Source organism: Capra hircus, chromosome 4 (genome assembly GCF_001704415.2).
Source record: "Capra hircus breed San Clemente chromosome 4, ASM170441v1, whole genome shotgun sequence".
Lineage (NCBI taxonomy): Eukaryota > Metazoa > Chordata > Mammalia > Artiodactyla > Bovidae > Capra > Capra hircus.
Genome location: NC_030811.1, coordinates 21,139,321 through 21,158,495, shown reverse-complemented (window position 1 = coordinate 21,158,495; position 19,175 = coordinate 21,139,321). Strand labels below are relative to the sequence as shown.

At 36.5% G+C, this 19,175-nt stretch overlaps 1 protein-coding gene across 6 annotated transcripts in view; it reads right to left on the bottom strand.

Annotated features, from left to right (window-relative positions):
• CNOT4 (CCR4-NOT transcription complex subunit 4) overlaps positions 1 to 19,175 on the bottom strand; it is a 149,285-nt gene that overhangs the window by 54,516 nt on the left and 75,594 nt on the right. For all 6 annotated transcript variants that reach the window (XM_005679495.3, XM_005679497.3, XM_005679496.3 and 3 more), the window contains exons 3-6: positions 10,702 to 10,899; positions 3,047 to 3,133; positions 2,201 to 2,302; positions 1,328 to 1,453 (exon numbers count right to left, since the gene is read on the bottom strand). In XM_005679495.3, coding sequence (XP_005679552.1) covers positions 1,328 to 1,453; positions 2,201 to 2,302; positions 3,047 to 3,133; positions 10,702 to 10,899 — 513 coding nt within the window. The remainder of the gene's footprint in view (positions 1 to 1,327; positions 1,454 to 2,200; positions 2,303 to 3,046; positions 3,134 to 10,701; positions 10,900 to 19,175) is intronic.

Below are 19,175 nucleotides of genomic sequence, written 5' to 3'. Positions count from 1 at the left end.
GAGAGACAGGTTAAACAGCATTACAAATAAATTCCAATGGACTGCCCATCCATTTTCTTTTACTTTTTAATAATACTTAAGTGAGATCAACTGGGGCTTAGAAACTCCTTGACAGATATTTTTATTGTACTAATACCCATAAGTAAAGCATAGTTCCCATTAGTAAAAATACAGCATGAAATAGCTCAACCTTAGATTTCATCCAAGAAAGTTTCATTCAAAAGAAGAAAAAAGTCAAGAACCATTTACTGGATAAGCAAGAAATAAGTCAGTCATCTGTCCCCATTAAATATCATAGAGAACTTAGTTTTGGGTTTTGTTTTTTTTTTTTTTTAACCTGGACCATTTTTAAAGTCCTTACTGAATTTGTTACAATATTTATTGTTTGGTTTTTTTAGCTGTGAGGCACGTGAGATCTTAGCTCCCCAACCAGGGATCGAACCTACAGCGCCTGTGTTGGAAGGTGAAGTCTTAACCACTGGACCACCTGGAAAGTCTCTTAACACTGCTTCTGGATCATAAAGACCATACATACTGTAAAGAAATTCCAATGTATTTATTATAATGTGATTTAATCAGTGATAATGCCAAGTCAAAAAGGGTAATATTTCATTCCATTTAACAATCTGCTCTGAAAGGAGTCCCTCCTGTCTAGAGTCTAGACTGTCTCTAGTTTGACCTGGAGAATGAAAGGCAGTAGTCAATGCCCCCCACCTTCTAAATGAGAAGTATGCCTGCAAAGTCCACAGCAACAATCTGAAGTCTTCACCTATAACAGGGAAGGGCAGCATTGTGCTTTGGTATATGCTCATTTAATATGCCATATGGTCAATATTTTTACTTGTAAAGGCAAGTTAATACTACAAATTGAAAGAAGACAGGAGAACAGGAAATATAAAAAAGAATACAGGATAATAAGCCTTCAATTCACCCTTTACAGGACACTGACTCAGTGGACACTTTCATGGGTAGAATCATTTTATAAAAACAATTTAGCTTTTCAGTGGCGTTTAATAGAGTATTATTTTCTAGCATGCTCTTTGAAGAGCAGAGATAGCAGATGGGAACTTCATAATTACAATACTCCACTTAGCTTTCATTTTGCCTACATTTTTGAAACTTAGGGGACCACAGATGCATTTTTTATTATAATAATGTTCTGCAGAACTGATATTCCATAGAACAACCACATATTTGGAAAAAGCTAATTTAAAGTAATAACAGTTTAATAAAAAATAAAATTCTTAGCTTTTGCTTTTGCAATTTTAAGTTATAAAGAAAAATACTTCCTTTGCTGCAAAGTTGATAATTTACATTACTTTACTACCTGCATTTCCTCTTTTGTGAAGCTGGCCGCCTCGTCCCCCAATTCATGTAGGTACATGCAGTCAGGCTTTGGACACTGCATATTCTTTAAGAAGTAACTGCAGTATTTTGTTGTACCTAGAGATGCCTGCAGGAAAAGGAGGGAAGAAGGAAAAAGACCAAAAACGTAAACTGACACCAGAATGAGAATTTCCGTATCTATAGTGTTTTCATTTCACCTAAAATGAGGCAAAGACACAATAAAACAAAGTACGGCTGTGAATACTAAAGAATTCAACTATTATTAGCAGAATTTATTAAATATGATGGTCATTTGAAAGATTAAAAAAAAAAAAACCTCAATCTATGGTTTCCATAGCTTGAGCACCCAAATCCTTTCCCTAGAGATCAGGAGAGTAGGAAGGCAAAAATCTGTTCCATGTTTTAAGCAGTTAGGCACATAAGACAAATTTCTTTTCCTAATTATGCCATCCTTCTTTCAACTTACTTAAAGCATTGCTTGGTGGGACCCTTCACTCAAGCCTGAACTAATCAATGTCCAAATATTTAAGGACAACAAATTGGAACCATCATTTATTTCTTACAAGAAGAATAATAAATCCATTTTCACAAAGGAAAATATGTGTAAATACAGGAGATTTTTTTCTTTAGGATTAATCCCCTAACAAGGTATGTATTTACTTCCACCTGGTAGAACAGGACCCTAACAGGTAAGTGATAAGCAAATTAGCTGTCACAGGTTAGAATGTACCTAGGAAGCAATCTTCAAATAAGACTCCTTCATTAATATGTAACAGCTATGTTCTTCTGTACTTACTACATGTTATCTCTTCCCCCTTAAAAAAAAAAAAACAAACTCAGAGGACCACATTACCTTAAGTGTTCTGCCATCCACCACCACATTGTTAACACACTGTATGGCTCTGAGAGCATCTTCCGACCGTATATAGGTTACATATGCACTGGCACTTGGACCCTAAAGTGAAAAGCCACTGTTTTTAGAATCAAATTAAAAAAAATAAAATAAAATTAACTTGCAACCTGCCAAAGGAATTCTAAAGGCCTTTACTACCACTATCTTGAATAATAACGACAATGATTAGAAGTAGTAGTAGCTTATATTAAGCTATATACTAGCCCATCTTAAGATAATCATACTTAATGAATTTTATCTGATTTTAAGCAGACTAAAATAAATATGAATGAAATATCTTTGGCTTGGCAATTTTCTCATAAAAGTCATCTGACAGGCTTGTCAACATTATAAAAAAAATAAACTTTGAAAATTAGATTTGAAAAAATAAGATGTGAAGACATTGTGTCTACCTATGTTCTCAGAATAAATGCAATCTTTAAAGAGTATTCTAGCTGCTAATATCAGCATAACAAAAATGCTCTATTAAGTTCACAATATCTGAAAATATTAATTAGAAATCACTATATAATTTAACTGCTTGATTATGACTCAATTCCCCCTCCCCTTCAAACCATCACTAAATCTGTTACTACTTCCTTCTTAATACTATCAATTCACTGTTAAGTTTTGAAAGGATCAAACAAGCACCAAAAAATTCCCCCACCCTACCAACAGAGGTCACTATATGGTGTAAATGCTTGACCATCAAGCTTTCTAATCACAGAAACCAAGTTTTCCTTCTGAACAGCCCGGGTCAAGCCCTGACCATGGGGAGGAAAGGTAAAAATCCCTATAATTAGTTACCTGTGAGCCTGCATATGATGTGCTATTATTGATGACAACTTTATGTATTTTACCAAACTTCCCAAAATATTCTGGCCGTTTTAAAACCTATAAAAGAAGAAGAAATAAGGTATAAACTTTCCCCACTTCATCAACTTTATCCTTATAATGGGGACATGCACCACGCCTCTACAGTGAAAAGAAAATAATTGTTAAAGATTTTCAATAAATGTGACTACTTACTGATTACAATTTGTGTGGTTAACTTAACTGCAGGAAATCATCAACAAAAATCTAAAAGCTTTTCTTTACTGACCCACTGAATAGAAACTGAGACTGAGTTAGTCACATTATCTACTACATTTCTAACATGTGCACCAATAATCTACGGGATCTTAATTTGACAGTATTCTTAAACACAAAACAGATCAACTATCTTAACCACACTTTCATTAATAGATGATCCTTATAAGGTCTCAGAACAATGACCAAGATTATGTATTAAACAGAAACTCAAAAACAGACAAAAGTAGAGACTGTTTTACTCATAAATCTATTATACATAAAATACTGTGCATTATATTAAAACACTGTTTATAACATACAAATTCCAAATATGGTAACAGAATGTATTTTTCAAACTTTCATGCTTTATGATTTATTACTTGGTGTGTGTCAACAAATTTTCCTTATGTCAATTTCACCATTTTTCAATGTCTTCTGTGTTTTTCTCTTTCCCTGATAAATAATGAATGAATTTTTCTCTATTACCTGGTTAGTTCTTGGTGGTCATTTTCCCTCATACTTGTGTCATCTCCTTTACTATGTGATCACTATATGCATTCATTTAGCTTGTCCTGCAAACTAACTTAATCCTCTCTCCCAGGATTTGCAACTACCTCAAAATTAAACTGTTCTTTTCCAAAATTTACCTATAGACCTACATAGTATTTATTTATAGGTTTAAAATTCAACATTCAAAAAATGAGTATCATGACATCTGGTCCCATCACTTCATGGCAAATAGGAAAAGTGGAAACAGTGTCAGATTTTAATTTCTTGGGCTACAAAATCACTGCAGATGCTGACTGTGGCCATGAAATTAAAAGATACTTGCTCCTTGTAAGAAAAGCTATGACAAATCTAGACAGCTAATTAAAAAGCAGAGATATTGTTTTGCCAACAAAGGTCCATATAGTCAAAACTGTGGTTTTTCCAGTAGTCATGTATGGATATGACAGCTGGACCATAAAGAAGGCTGAGTACCAAAGAATTAATGCTTTCGAAGTTGTGGTGCTAGAGAAGACTCTTGAGTGTCTTGGACTGCAAGAAGATCAAACAGTCAATCTAAAGGAAACCAACTCTGAATATTCTTTAGACAGACTGATGCTGAAGCCAAAGCTCCAATACTCTGGTCACTTGATAAGAAGAGCCAGCTCATTTGAAAAGATTCTGATGTTGGGAGATACTGAAGGGAGGTGGAGAAGGGGGGAACAGATGAGATGGTTGGATGACATCGCTGACACAATGGACATGAGTTTGAGCAAACCCCAAGAGACAGTGAAAGACAGGAAAGCCTGGTGTGCTGCAGTCAATGGGGTTGCAAAGAATTGGACACAACTTAGCGACTAAACAACAACAACCTATAGACCCACTGTTCCTACCATCTTTCCAAATAGCAAGCTATATCTCAACTGAAGCTTTCTGCACGTATCTGTTCAAGTGTGTGCAAAGTATCTTTCCCAAATACTCTAATTTGATAATATTCTCGCATACTTAACATCTTAGCTAATATACTCTACATCTGACAGAACCAAAGTTTTGTGAAACAGTCTGCAGTTGGGGTGTCATGAATTCTTAACAGTTTTCAACTTGATTAATATAATTTTTTTTACCTTACTTTATTTTAGGTTTTTATAAGTATAGGGTTATTATGTTTTCTGCAGCCAATTTTAATGGATTAGAAGGTGCAGTGACTACCCTGGCTTTCAATCTTTTTTCCACCCAAATCTTCTGAAGGATATGACATTTAGAGCGCTCTTGAGTTGTTCACAGAAAGTCTCAGGATAGAGGCTATGGGAAGAGTATGTATCTTGAAAAGCTTTCTGGCCAGTGGAGAACAGAACTGCATTCAACATTCCAGCTGGATGTGTACCAATTCAGCAAAAGGCCTCAGCCAAAAGACCTGCTTCAAGGGACTCAGCCTGGTCAAAAGTTGTGGTGCATCAGCATCTCATATCACATCCAAGTTTACGGTAGTACTTCTCAATGAAGGCAGCATCAAGGGATGCTGGAATGTTATGTCCAAGTAACTGAGAGACACTACTGGCGCTCAGCGGATGGGAGCCCAGGACAGCTTACAGCACTCGGGCTAGCCCTGCACCACAAAGAACCATCCTACACAACTTCTGAATGTTCTACAAGACATTCATCTAGCCAAGATGCTTGTTTATAATTAAGTGAATCTAGAAACAAATCATAAACATAAAGCACTTTCCCACAGTTTCAACATATGTTGAATTTAAAAGCAAACACTATGTAATTAAGGTACAACTGCAAATGCTTTGTTTGAAATTTTACTAAGAATTCTTCAGAAAAATCACACACATCATTAACGCTTCATGGTACCCATGCTGTTAGTACATACATCTGTAACAATCTGCACTTCTAGTTGTCATATTCACAGTGATTCTACAAACAGATGCAAGCTCCTATTTCATAACGTACTGGGGAAAAAAGTACTTTACAAACTTATATACACACACAAATCATTTGAGGATCCAGTTGAAATACTTATTTCAGCCCCTGAGAGTCTGCACCATAAGCTCCCAGGTGATACTAATGCTACCCACCCAGAGGCCACACCCTAAGTAGCATACCAAGTATTTACACATAGAAACAGTCTTCTTATACTTTAATCTCTCCCTCATTTTTTCAAATTATGTACCTACCTAGACAAATTACATTATCAAGAAGTCATTTCATGAAACTCAAAGGTTGTTACAAAATACTATTTTTTAAAAAAACGTGGGTACTAGGTCTGAAAAGGTTAAAGACTGACTTATGGAAATAAATTCTGGCCAATAATTGAGCAACACTTTCATAAAAAACATTAAGACTTGTATATAATTACGGTACACAGCCATAACAGTATTTCTAAAGCACAAATCTCTCATGTCATTCTGTTCTTAAGATTAGTCAATAGCTTCCCATTGTCTTTAAGATAAAGTGCAAACTCGTTAGCATGTTTTAAAAGCCCTTCGTTATCCCTTACCACTTACCTCCTCAGCCTCATCTCTCACCATTTCACTCTTAATTTTCCAGCCAAACAAATCATTTGAAGACCAAGCTTTTTAAAAAAAAAAAAAAACCAGAAGCACTTGTATAATCCCTATGCCTGATGCACTTTATACCAAAGATAGCCAGGAAGTACATACCTTCCCCGCCCCCCCCACCCCCCCACAGTCAGGTGCCATCTCTTGTGCCTCCACAACACACAGCACTCCTCACAGTATACAGCTGCTTTTATAAATAAACAGGGGCAACCTTTTATTGGTTTACGTTCAACGTCTCACACAGTGCCTGGCACACTGCAGGTACTCAATAAATGCTTATGGAACAATTAAACTCTGTTAGCATTGAACACAGAGAAGGTGCCTGGAAAATCCTATGGACAGAGGAGCTTGGCAGGCTTCAGTCCATGGGGTCGCTAGGAGTCAGACACGACTGAACGACTTCACTTTCACTTTTCACTTTCGTGCACTGGAAAAGGAAATGGCAACCCACTCCAGTGTTCTTGCCCGGAGAATCCCAGGGATGAGGGAGCCCAGTGGGCTGCCGTCTATGGGGCTGCACACAGTCAGACACGACTGAAGTGACTTAGCAGCAGCAGCAGCAGCATTGAACAAAAAGAAGAACCCATGTGTAAAACACTGGTGGGCCTTATTGTATTAGGAAATGATCTATGGGTGATAAAAACAGCCTGCCCAGGCAAGGGAAACTCAAGTAATTTCAATGTTCTATATTAAGTTGCACATTCGAGGGTCTATCTAAACATAAGTCAAGTAGCAAAACAGTAAATAAAAAAAGTAAAGAGTATGGGTAGTAGGCAGAACACCCTGCATATAACTACATTACCTATATATTCAAAGTCCTATATTTACTTCACAGTGAGTCAACTTGAGTACTAGCTGCTATATAAAAGGTTATATGATAGAATTATAAATGCCCAATGACATACCTAATGTGTAAAATGTCTTCCTATACTTTGGGAACACAAATGTTCATGGACATGTCATAGAAAATAAAAAATATAGCGACAGGTGGAAAGATGAATAGACAATGTGTGGATAAAGGAACCATATACACCACTGGTGTAAAATACACTGGAATAGGAGTCCTAAGACCAGGGAGGTGGGGTCAGTGGAGAATGAGGGTGGTTTCTAGTCCTGGGTCTGCTATGAAACAGCTAAGTCATCCTAGGCAAGTCATTCAACTTCTCTATGCCTCAGTTTCCCATTTGCAAAAGAAAATGGTTATGTTTTTAAAGTCTTTCAGTTCCTCAAACAAGCAGCTCTTTCACGCCATCATGCACCTGGGACACTTCTGCCCTTACTTGCTACCCAGCTAATCCCTAGTCATTTTTAATCATCCTTTCCTCAGGGAGGCTTTTCGTGGATCTCTGCATTAGCTAGATTACCTACTGTTTATATGTTCTCAAAAAGCCCTGTATCTCCCCATTTATAAATACTCAGCACACTTACAAATACTTAATTCTGTCTTCTCTACTGTCTGTAAGCTTTTAAGGGTAGAGACTGTGTCTGGCTTGCTAAACCATTTTATCTCCAACATCAAAGTACCTAACAGACTGCAAGTATTCAAGAGCTAATTTATAAAACAAATGAATACGGTTCTGACAAATCGAAATTTTTAGAATTTAGGAGATGATTACTCTAAGCATTATTTCTAACTACCATATCTTCTAAGATTGGTTTTTTTTCTATTAAGTGATAAATGGATAAATTTGACCATCAATCTTGGTGTGAAGTTGTCAGATATACAAAAATTATTTTCAAAATAAGCTTTAAATTTTCCTAAATGTTCCTATTCTGCTAATCAGAATTCAGCCAAATATCAAATTGTCCATCATCCAAAAATAAGTAAATGATAGGGATCTTCTTTGACTCAAAGTTACCCTAACAATTTGAAACTTGGCGATTTCTAATGAAGTCTTCTAATCTGAAAGAGTTAGGCAGTTACATTTAAAAAATTTTTTAAAGTATTACTTAGAAGTAGTAGGGTTTAATAACTAAAACACTACCGTTTGGTTTTCTTAGGGTTTCAAGAGAAACAAATGAGAGAAACTAATGTTTAAGAAAATTCACTGTCTTCTTACCAAACAACATTGCTTTCAAAAGTATAAAACCAAGACAGTGATTTTTTAAGGTATATTTACATTCATGATAAAGTATTCTCTTTCATGAGTCATCCCCTAGATTAATTTCTTTCTGTGTAATAGTTCTTCAGATTAATCTTACTGACACTGTGTTATCTGAAATGAATATAAATCTCTGTACATAAGTAAAAACAAACTACAGATCTAAGTCACATCTCTAAGAAGAAGCAGAAACCTGTAAACCAAACATCAGACTGAGGCTATGGCTTCATTTTATCCAGCTTCTGGGTGGTACTTCTTTATCCAGCTTCTGTGGTAAGCCTCCAGTACCACAAGCGACTGGATTTGGTATTAGTAAAACCAAGCACATCCATATCCAAGAGTTGTTAAATCAAAATTAAAGTTCCATTAATTTGCTGGAATAGCAGGAGTTCCTTGGTTGCCTAGTGGTTAGGGTTGCACACTTTCACTGCCATGGCCTAGGTTCAATCCCTGGTCAAGGGAAGGGAGATCCCACAAGGTGCATGAATGCCGCCCTCCCCAAATTTTTTTTTACTGGAGTAGCAGCTTCAGAAAAGCAAACACAGATTAGCAGGAATAAAAAGAGGTAGGTAAATTAAAAACTTGCTTAAGCAAGAAATGTTCTCTGGTTGGAAAAAAGTAATGTTTAAAGAGGGAGACAGAAGCACTGATACAAAGTTGTGGCAGTGTTTAAGAGTGTAACGGGATTCTGCCTGTCTGGGAAGTTAAATGCTGTATGATTTAGGAAAAAGGGAGAACTGGCTGCTGAGGTCAAATCACAGGCCTAAAATGAGCTCCTTCCTTATCATTTATTAAAGATATGAACTCTAGATCCACCCCTTTGGTTTTGGAAGAAACCTCGTCTCTTGAAGATCACTGTAGTCCACTAATGCCAGCGTCTTGGACCTGAAAGTGACAGTGAAGTCGCTCAGTCGTGTCTGACTCTTTGTGATCCCATGGACTGCAGTCTACCAGGCTTCTCTGGAGTGGACTACCATTTCCTTCTCCAGGGGATCTTCCTGACCCAGGGATTGAACCCAGGTCTCCTGCATTGCAGGCAGACACTTTACCCTCTGAGCCAAAGGGTATAGACAAAGATAGCCAAAGGGTATCTTGGACCAAGACCCTAGTAATTCATGAGCTGCCTCCACAATTGTTACCAATGACAGAGACTTCTTAGTAAGGCCACCCTGATGTTCTCCTCTGCAGATCTTGAAGCCCTTCACAGCCTCAATACATAGTTAACTAATCAGCAATAAATATATCTTATTCTTTCTAAACTGATTTTTACAAAATCAATTTTTAGACGCCTTGTGTTTCCTCCTTCTGGCGCCTTTAGCCCTCTTAGACCAGTTCAAAGATTGCCGCCTCCCTAAGCATATTCACTATAATCCTTCCTCTGATTGCTGCCGCCCTGAGCATTTCTATAAACCCTTCTCTAGGAGTACTTCCAACAGATCCCGCAAATCCAGCTCTCTCCAACTTAAGTGAACACTCTGGCTGCCATTCAGTTTCTGTTTGCCTTCCCAACAATCTAGTCAGCATCTCCTGGTATATCAGGAACTAGACATTAGCAGACATGTATCCAAGAGCATTAAGGAAAGTAATGAGTTCAACGTTATTCTAATAAGCCTGGTAGAGGAAGGAGAGAAGAGTTAAGTAATAAACAAAAGGGTTAAGACCTCCCCTTTTTTCAACGAATGACAAAGAACCTCAACCACTGTTGCCCTCTGAATTCTCTCTCCTTCCCCAAAATTGGCTTAAAATGAATGAATAAAGAATGATGACACAGTACAGTAACAATTCTGTCACTGTTTTATAATCAAGGTTCACCACTTCAGCATGATTAAAAAAAAAAATACAGATCTCTGGTGGGTTCATGAAAGTACATCTCCACTGTTGGTCCTTAATACAGCTACAGAAAAGAGGAAAGAAACAGAGGTCATGTCACATGAGCCTTAAGGGCACAACAGAGACACTATCCAACTTCCACAGACTATGAGCACTGAAGGGGACTTCAGAGATCTAATTCAACTGCCCAGTTTCACAACGGAAGAAAATAAGCCAAGAAAGATTAAGACACTGGCCTAAGATCACAGCTGTCACTGGTTTCTTAGTGATTATTAAAAAATAATTTCCCATATCTTCTAAGTTTTAGAATTTTCAGGTAAATCCTGCCATTGGGCAGGGCCAGCTACTATTTCCAAATAAACAAAAAGAAAAAATGCCAAGTTGAGAAAGAAAAGAGAAGACAACTTACCTCTGGGTCTGCTAGGCGCTGAGACAGACCTACAACAAAGACGAGGTTTTTTTGTACAACACGTACACTAGCCAAATGTTTGCGATTTTCTGATATTTTCTGTTTTCTCTCATTTTGTTTCTGTTTTTTCTCATTCTTTATCCTTTGCAGTTCTTCCTGGGAGAGTGGTTTATAAACTGCTGGGTCTTCTGGATATGGCTTTAGGCATAAAACAAACATAGAAGTTAGCATTAAATGAACAGAAAACTGTGAATATAGAATTTCCAAATGCTGGATGATGTGTATGCAGTTATTTGCTACATCTCCCTTTTTCTGAATCTTCTAATCTTCTAAACATTTTATTTAATATAAGTTAAATGTTACATAAATTAAATGTTTTTAAATACTTTTAAAACCACTTTTAGTGCTAAAACTTAAATATCACCAAAGGTTCTAAAATTTTAAAAAACCAACCTGGTATTACCAACAATGCCTAGCACACAGTTTACAGAAAAATTAAGCTTTTAAGGTATTATGTAAGGGGCAAAGAGTACAAAATATCATCTAAATATGGATTTACTGTATTACAATAAACAAATATTTAATGAAAACATACTATGTGTTTGAAGATTAATGAAGTACTTATTCTTTAATAGGTAGACATTTCCTGTCAAAGGAGATGGGCAAATAAACAATACACAGATACTCTGGCTCAGCAGTTTGAACTGAGCTTCAGCACTTATTATCCACATGGCTTTAAACAAGTCAACAGAACTCTATGTTTCTATACCCGTGTAAGTAAAATGAAAATAATCTTAAAGGCTGATATAAAAATAACACTCGTAAAGCAATTATTGTAACTGGCCCACATTAATCCCTCAATAAATACTAGCAATTACACCACTGTAATGTTTTTCTCTCTCATCATTACAATTTTGTTTTCATTCCTACTGCTAATGCCAAGACTACCGATAGCCTGAATGAGAGCTGCAAACTGGCTTTGAATCTTGGATTTTTCTTTACTGAGAGACTTTGGCTAAGTTATACAATTTGTCTGCCTCAGTCTTCCATAAAATGGGAATCACAGTACTTTATTCAGAGGGTTTCTGTGAGAATTTTAAAAAGACAACACACTTATAAAGTGATTAAAACTGTGTCCTGCACAGAAGCATTCAATAAACCAGTTATTATTTCAGCTGGCCCTCTACAGGTTCTACATCCTCAGATTCAACCAAATGAAACTATTTGGGGGAAATAAATTCTAGGAAAAAAGTTCCAAAAACCAAAATTTGAATTTGTCATGTACGTAGCAACTATTTAATAGCATTTACATTGTATTTACAACTATTTATACAGCATTTACATTAGATATTAGAGACTATACATAATCTAGAGATGATTTAAATTACGTGGGAGGGTGTGTGTAAGTTACACACAAACACTACACTATTTTATACGAGGAGCCTGAGCATCCAAGGATTTTGGTATCTGTGCAAGTGGCGTGGAGGGGGCTGTTCCTAGAAAAAAGTGCCCCACAGATACAAGAGACAACTGTATTAACAAAAAGGTTAATAATAAATGGAAGATGGAACACACTAAATAGTAACATGTAAAGCTGAATGTGAAGAGATCCCAGAAATGGGAAACTGTGCCTATCAGAATACCAGAACCTGCTGTCAAGAAAAAAAGTGGGAATGAAGACAAGAGAAGGGAGTATCCACAAGCACAGCACCGTGCATGCCTTTAATGTAAAGTTACTTTCCTCTTTTCCATACATAAGTTTAAAAAAAATTAATTAAAAAAAAACACCCTCCAGTATGTGTGCACACTCTGAGTAATGCTGAAGGCAATTAAGAAAGTGAGATTTCTTTTCCTGTTCCATTATTTTTACTAGTAATTGCATAAAGTCTCCAAAACTCCTGTTCTTAAATATTCAGCCATAACTCTTAGTGGTCCTGCAGAATGTAAGTGCCCATTCCATTCAATTCCCACATTTAGAAATGTGAATCTTTTAGTTAATTGGTCCTTTTTGGCATACTCCAACATACTAGTGAGTAAGAGGCATATAAAACAGCTGACTCAGTAATTTACCTGACTTTTGCATGACCTAAGGGTTTTATTCCAGGGTCAAATATATAGTTTGTGTCATACATTTTAGGAGCTTACTAATATTTGCCACATTAATACCAAGCTACTTCTAGAATTAGAAATTCAGCACTACTAATTTTCTTTTTTTAAAAAAAATCTTATTTCAAAGAGTTCTTACATTTTAATTTGAGGAACTAAATGGTTAGAGATCTATTACAATAAATTCAATTCTTCAACCGATGTAACCGTGCCTATTTAAATTTTTTCTCTCTTTTCTATACTCACACTTCTTTACCTATATTATCTTCTTTCAAATCAATCCATCTGCCTGGATGATATTAATCCCATGAAACTATTTAAAACTACAGAGGCAAAAGTATAAAAATGAACTATATACAAACCAATTTAAATACCTTTCCACAATATCACTTACATTTTCATTTGCTATTTTCTACCACAGGATTTCTGGAAAGCTCCTTTTAGAGCATTTATTAAGTTTATTTGACAGCTGTTGCCCTTCACTAACATGTGTAGTGGTGATAATCCACTCCCTGAGTCGATCGAGCCTTTAGATTGTTCCCATAGCCATTTCAAAGCCTGGTCCGTGCATCTTTCTAGCAGTCCATGATAAGTGTAAAAATTGAGAAAAAGCACTTGGAAACTTTTACAGCAACTTAACATTTCCACAGCGTTCAAGTATGTCATCAGTGGGCTCTGAAGAATAAGATATTTATCAGTGTGGTTGTTATCAAGCTTGGGTGGTAAATCACGTGACACAAGCTGGGTACTAGGCGCGCTCAACAGAACCTGTGTCAGTTCCCAGCAGGCTGTGCTGGGGCGGGCGCGGGGACACATCTGGTTCTGCATCAGAGAGAGTCTGAGAAACACTAGTGTAACTTTTCTGAGAACACGAAGATTTAACAAACATTCAGGTTTTTTTCTTTGCAAGCCATCTCTGACATTGTAAAATCCTAATAAAAGATGATGCAAAATAATATAAACACCTCCAATAAATGAAGAATGAAAATGCCCAAAAATCAGGTTGTGGTATCAATTCTCATAAAGTGTATTACTGATGTATCATTATATTGAGTTTGTAACACTGGTTATCCCAGTCTTTTTCTATATTACTCCAAGTTTTTTCTGTGGAAATTAACACTTCTATCAGTCTTCAAAGGCAACTTTCAGTTCAGTTCAGTTCAGTCGCTCTGGACTATAACTGCTATATAATGATAGATTACACATACCAATACAGAAAGATACCACTACAGGAGAACAAGATAAATTAGTTTATTATGATTTATCCTCCAAAATCCTCTTGCTCCAGGCAACTTAAAAGAGGTTATAAATACTAACTTTTTAATCAACATATTTGTGAATCTGCATCTCTGTTGTTAGGAAGCATTAAATAAATTGTTTCAGATAATAGAAATCTGGTAATTTAACCTAAACACAAATGAAAAATATACAAAATTTTATCAGTCTCAACCTGTCTAAAGGTTTCATAAAAAGTTGGTAAAGCACACATTCTATGATGGTTCCTCCTTCACACACACCACCATTAAATACCTACTCTACAAATCCAATAGAAAATTAATCATCTGATACAGTAAGATGAGGAAAGAAGCTAGATTAAAGATGGGAGATGAAAACACATAATTTGAACAGCTGCAGAAAAACACTGTGACTCACAAAACTAGTAACCTTAGTACTAAAAATGAATGTAAAGAAAAATACATCTGGTCTACTTTTTGACTGAAACACATAATGTTAAACCTAATATTCTAGGAATACAGGATCAAATAAAAAGCTATAAGCAAAAAATTTTTCTTTAACTTTTCTACTGCATGTTACAAACTAGTGATAAATAGGATACTTATGGAGAAGCATTTTAAATGTGCAAAATATTTTTAGTAGTGTTAATTTGCCAACAGATTGCCAAACTACTAATTAAGATGGTTTATAGTCTTTAATATAATCACTTAATTCCTTTCATATGTGTAGTTATGCTTCCACTTTTATTCCTAATTTACATGTATATTTAGATGTGTTGTCTGTTTTATTTTCTAATCAGATTTACCAGGACTTTGATTATTTTATTGGTTGTTTCAAAGAACCAGATCCAACTTTTATGGAAATACAGCTTTCCTATTTCATTAAATTCTACTTAATCCCTACTTTCTACTGTCATAATGTTTATTCTTTTCCTAGTTTCTTAACCCGGAAATACGTTCATTTATTTTTGCTCTTCATTTTCTAATAAATGCATTTACAGCTTCATCTTTTCCTCTTGCTAAAGACAATGAAAAATACTGGGTAAAACTTTTCAAACCAACATCTTAAAAACAATAATGATCTGCAGTGGTGAAGTCCCAAGCAAATTTCTGGATTAAAGTCAAAACCCAAAGAGATAAGTGGAAAGGCTGAGTAACAACCAATGGGAGAGAAGGACAAATGAGGGAAGCAGCACAGCATTCAAAATCCAAAACTAGTCCCCAGTGAAGAGTTCTGGGGAGATCAGTCCCATGATAAGCTGAGACCAGTTCACCACCAAAGGGCTCATATTCTTTTAGGGTTAAGTACAGACTACAGAAAGGTCAGAACAAGATAAGAAAAAAGGAAAAGGGTGAAGGAAAAAACCATCCTAGAAAAGCTGAAACCAGCCCCAGGGAAGATGTGCACCTGAGAGAACAAAAGATTAAGGCATCCCTAATGGCAATGTTCACAGGTTCCAGCAGAAGGCAAACCAAAGCCTATCTACAGGACGGCAAATTTATCCTGGGCCTCAGAGAAATGCACAAATAACTCAGTGACAACCTCGAAGCCGATACAGACAACAAATCACAGAAAGAAAGAAATCAACAAGAAGAACAACCAGCAGAAACATCCCTCACGGACTTCAGCAACTGGAATTATTGGACAGATTTTAAAACAAGAATGATTATCTGTTTAAACAAATATATGACAAACTTGAAAATATCTGCAGGGTATAAAAATCTTTTTTAAAAAATCAAGTAGCAAAAAAGAACATACATTACTTTTAGAAATGGAAAACAAAATTTTAAAATTCGGTAGACTAGGCCTTATATAATATTTAACTTACATGCTGAGTACATCATGCAAAATGCCAGACTAGATGACTTCAAGCTGGAATCAAGAATGCAGGGGGAAATAACAATAACCTCAGATATGCAGATGACACCACCTCATGGCAGAAAGCAAAGAGGAACTAAAGAGCCTCTTGATGAAAGTTAAAGAGAAGAGCAAAAAAGCTGGCTTAAAACTCAACATTCAAAAAACGAAGTTCATGGCATCAGATTCCAGAACTTCATGGCAAACAGATGGGGAAACAATGACAGACTTTATTTTCCTGGGCTCCAAAATCACTGCAGATGGGGACTGCAGCCATGAAATTAAAAGACGCTTGCTTCCTTGCAAGAAAAGCTATGACCAACCTAGACAGCACATTAAAAAGCAGAGACATTACTTTGCCAACAAAGGTTCATCTAGTCAAAGCTATGGTTTTTCCAGTAGTCATGTATGGATGTGAGAGTTGGACTATAAAGAAAGCTCAGCACTGAAGAATTGATGCTTTTGAACTGTGGTGTTAGAGAAGACTGTTCAGAGTCCCTTGGACTGCAAGGAGATTAAAGCAGTCAATCCTAAAGGAAATCAAATCAGTCCTGAATATTCACTAGAAGGACTGATGCTGAAGCTGAACCTCCAATACTCTGGCCACCTGATGCGAAGAACTGATTCATCTGAAAAGACGCTGATGCTGGGAAAGATTGAAGGCAGGTGGGGAAGGTGACGACAGAGGATGAGATGGTTGGATGGCATCACCGACTCGATAGACATGAGTTTGAGCAAGCTCTGGGAGTTGGTAATGGACAGGGAAACCTGGCATGCTGCAGTCCATGGGGTCACAAAGTGTCAGATACAACTGAGTGACTGAACTGAACTGAGACTAGACCTAAAAAAATTGATTAGAAGGAATCATCTATAATGCATTAAAGGAAGAAAAAGAAACAAAAAAGAGATTAAAAGACATGGCCAATAGTGAGAAGAACTGGAAAATATTTAATCAGAGTCCCAGAAAGAGAGGAAAGAGAATAACGGCAACAGCTGACTAAATAACAGCTTAATTTTTTCCTGAACTAATGAAACTCTAGATTTGATGATTTTGAATTCTGGGGCTGGAGAAGACTCTTGACAGTCCCATGGACAGCAAAGAGATCAAACCAGTCAATCCTAAAGGAAATCAACCCTAACTATGCACTGAAAGGACTGATGCTGAAGCTCCAATACCTTGGCCACCTGATGTGAAGAGCCGACTCATTGGGAAAGACCCTGATGCTGGGTAAGACTGAAGGCAGAAGAGGGCAAGAGAGGATGAGATGGTTGCATGGCATCACCAACTCACTAGACATGAATTGGAGCAAACTCCAGGAGATAGTGAAGGACAGGGACGCCTGGCCTGCTGTAATCCATGGGGTCTCAAAGAGTCACACACAACTTAGCGACTGAACAGCAACAATGAAATCCACCAAATCCACAGATTCAAAAAGCCCTACAAACCTCAAGCAGAATAAATAGAAATACACAAGTGAGTTCTACATTTTGGAACTGATGGATAGTCAATTTTTGTGCCCAATACACTGTAATTTAAAGTTTTGTACAAATTTATTTGTACAAAGTTGTATGTGTGCACAAACACATAATTGCTGTGTTAATCAAATTTTTCATTCCTTCTGTGTACTTCATGTGCATGTGTGCTAATAAGTCCCTTTAGTCGTGTCTGACTCTGTGTGACATAGTTCTAAACTACAGAAATTAGAAGCCCCTCGATTATGAAAGTGGGTGCAGTTTTTCCTGGTGTTTACATCAGCTCAATATACTTCAAAGCTATACTATGTAAGTAAAAGTTTTATGACTCTAGGGGATCTTTCATCAGTAAGAAAAATATCCTCTTTAACTACTTTCAAAATGTGTTGATCTTGAATCTGATTATGACCAAGTCTGAGTCTGAGTGAACTCCGGGAGTTGGTGATGGACAGGGAGGGCTGGCGTGCTGTGATTCATGGGGTCGCAAAGAGTCGGACATGACTGAGCGACTGAACTGAACTGAACTGAATATCAGTACTATTATGGTTTCCATTTGTCTACTCTTTCCACCCCCCCAGTTTCATGATCTATTTCTTACGTGTTCCCAGTCAAACAGTTCTACAAGGTTTATCAGGAAATAGAGCAGTCCCCTATATGCTGCCCCCTCAACAGTTGCCTCCCCCTATAAATAGGCTGTTTATTATTTCACATGATTCCCTTGTCATTTACTATCACATCACTAAGTAACATGCTTGTACTACTACTTCTTGATTTTTTCAGTATTAAATATTATATTATGCAAAATCAAGATTTAGCTTTCTTTCAGCCAGTCTAACAACATATTCCAAGTCCACTTTCTAACCTTCCATTCTAATTTCATTAGGCCAATAGTCATAATTACATTATTACAAAGTTCAAATATTATTTATACACTTTCACCTCCAGCTATGGCAGATTAGATGGTTAACAGACTAGGGATACCAGCATAAACAACTAGAAAACTAGACAAAATGTATGAAATAACTGTTTTCAGACACTGAACAACAGGGAATGAACAGCAAGCAGATCTATGACCTCTGAGAAAAAAGAAATAAGCCAGATAAAAACCATGAGTGTCCCAGTTTTCTGCTCTTCTGGCACTTACTGGACTCTGGCACTGGTTCTAACAGTCACATTGAGCAGAAGGGACAGTGTTCAAAATTTGAAGAGGCTGAAGCAACTGAAATTTACAGGGCAAAAATACCACAAAGAGTGAACTAATACAAAAAGAGTTCCAGAAATCAATATAGAAGAATCCTGTGGTATCCAGTTTTCATAATAGCCCTCCTGATAGAATGTCAACAGTGAATCTGGGAAGGAAATCAAAAAGAATTAACACCAGTCACATGTACACTCTTACAGAATACAGATGAGGAGGAAACACTTCTGAGGCAAGTATTTCTTTGGTACCAAATCTAAAAACAATATAAAAGAAAGCCACAGATAAATACTTCTCATAGCACAGATATAAAACTCCTTATAAAAATATTAGCAAATTGAAAATAAAAAGGATAACACATCATGACACATAAACCAAACAAGATTTACCCTTGGGAGGGAAGGTTGATTTAAAAAAAAAAAAAATCAATCAACCTAAATCACTGTTTCTACAGAACAAAGGAGGTAACACACGATCACCTCAACAGAAGCAGAAAAGGCACTGACAAAATCCAACACCCACTCATGATTAAAAACTCAGTAACCAAAGAATAAAAGCAAATGTCCTCAACCTGATACAGATCATCTACAAAAAAATGGTGACA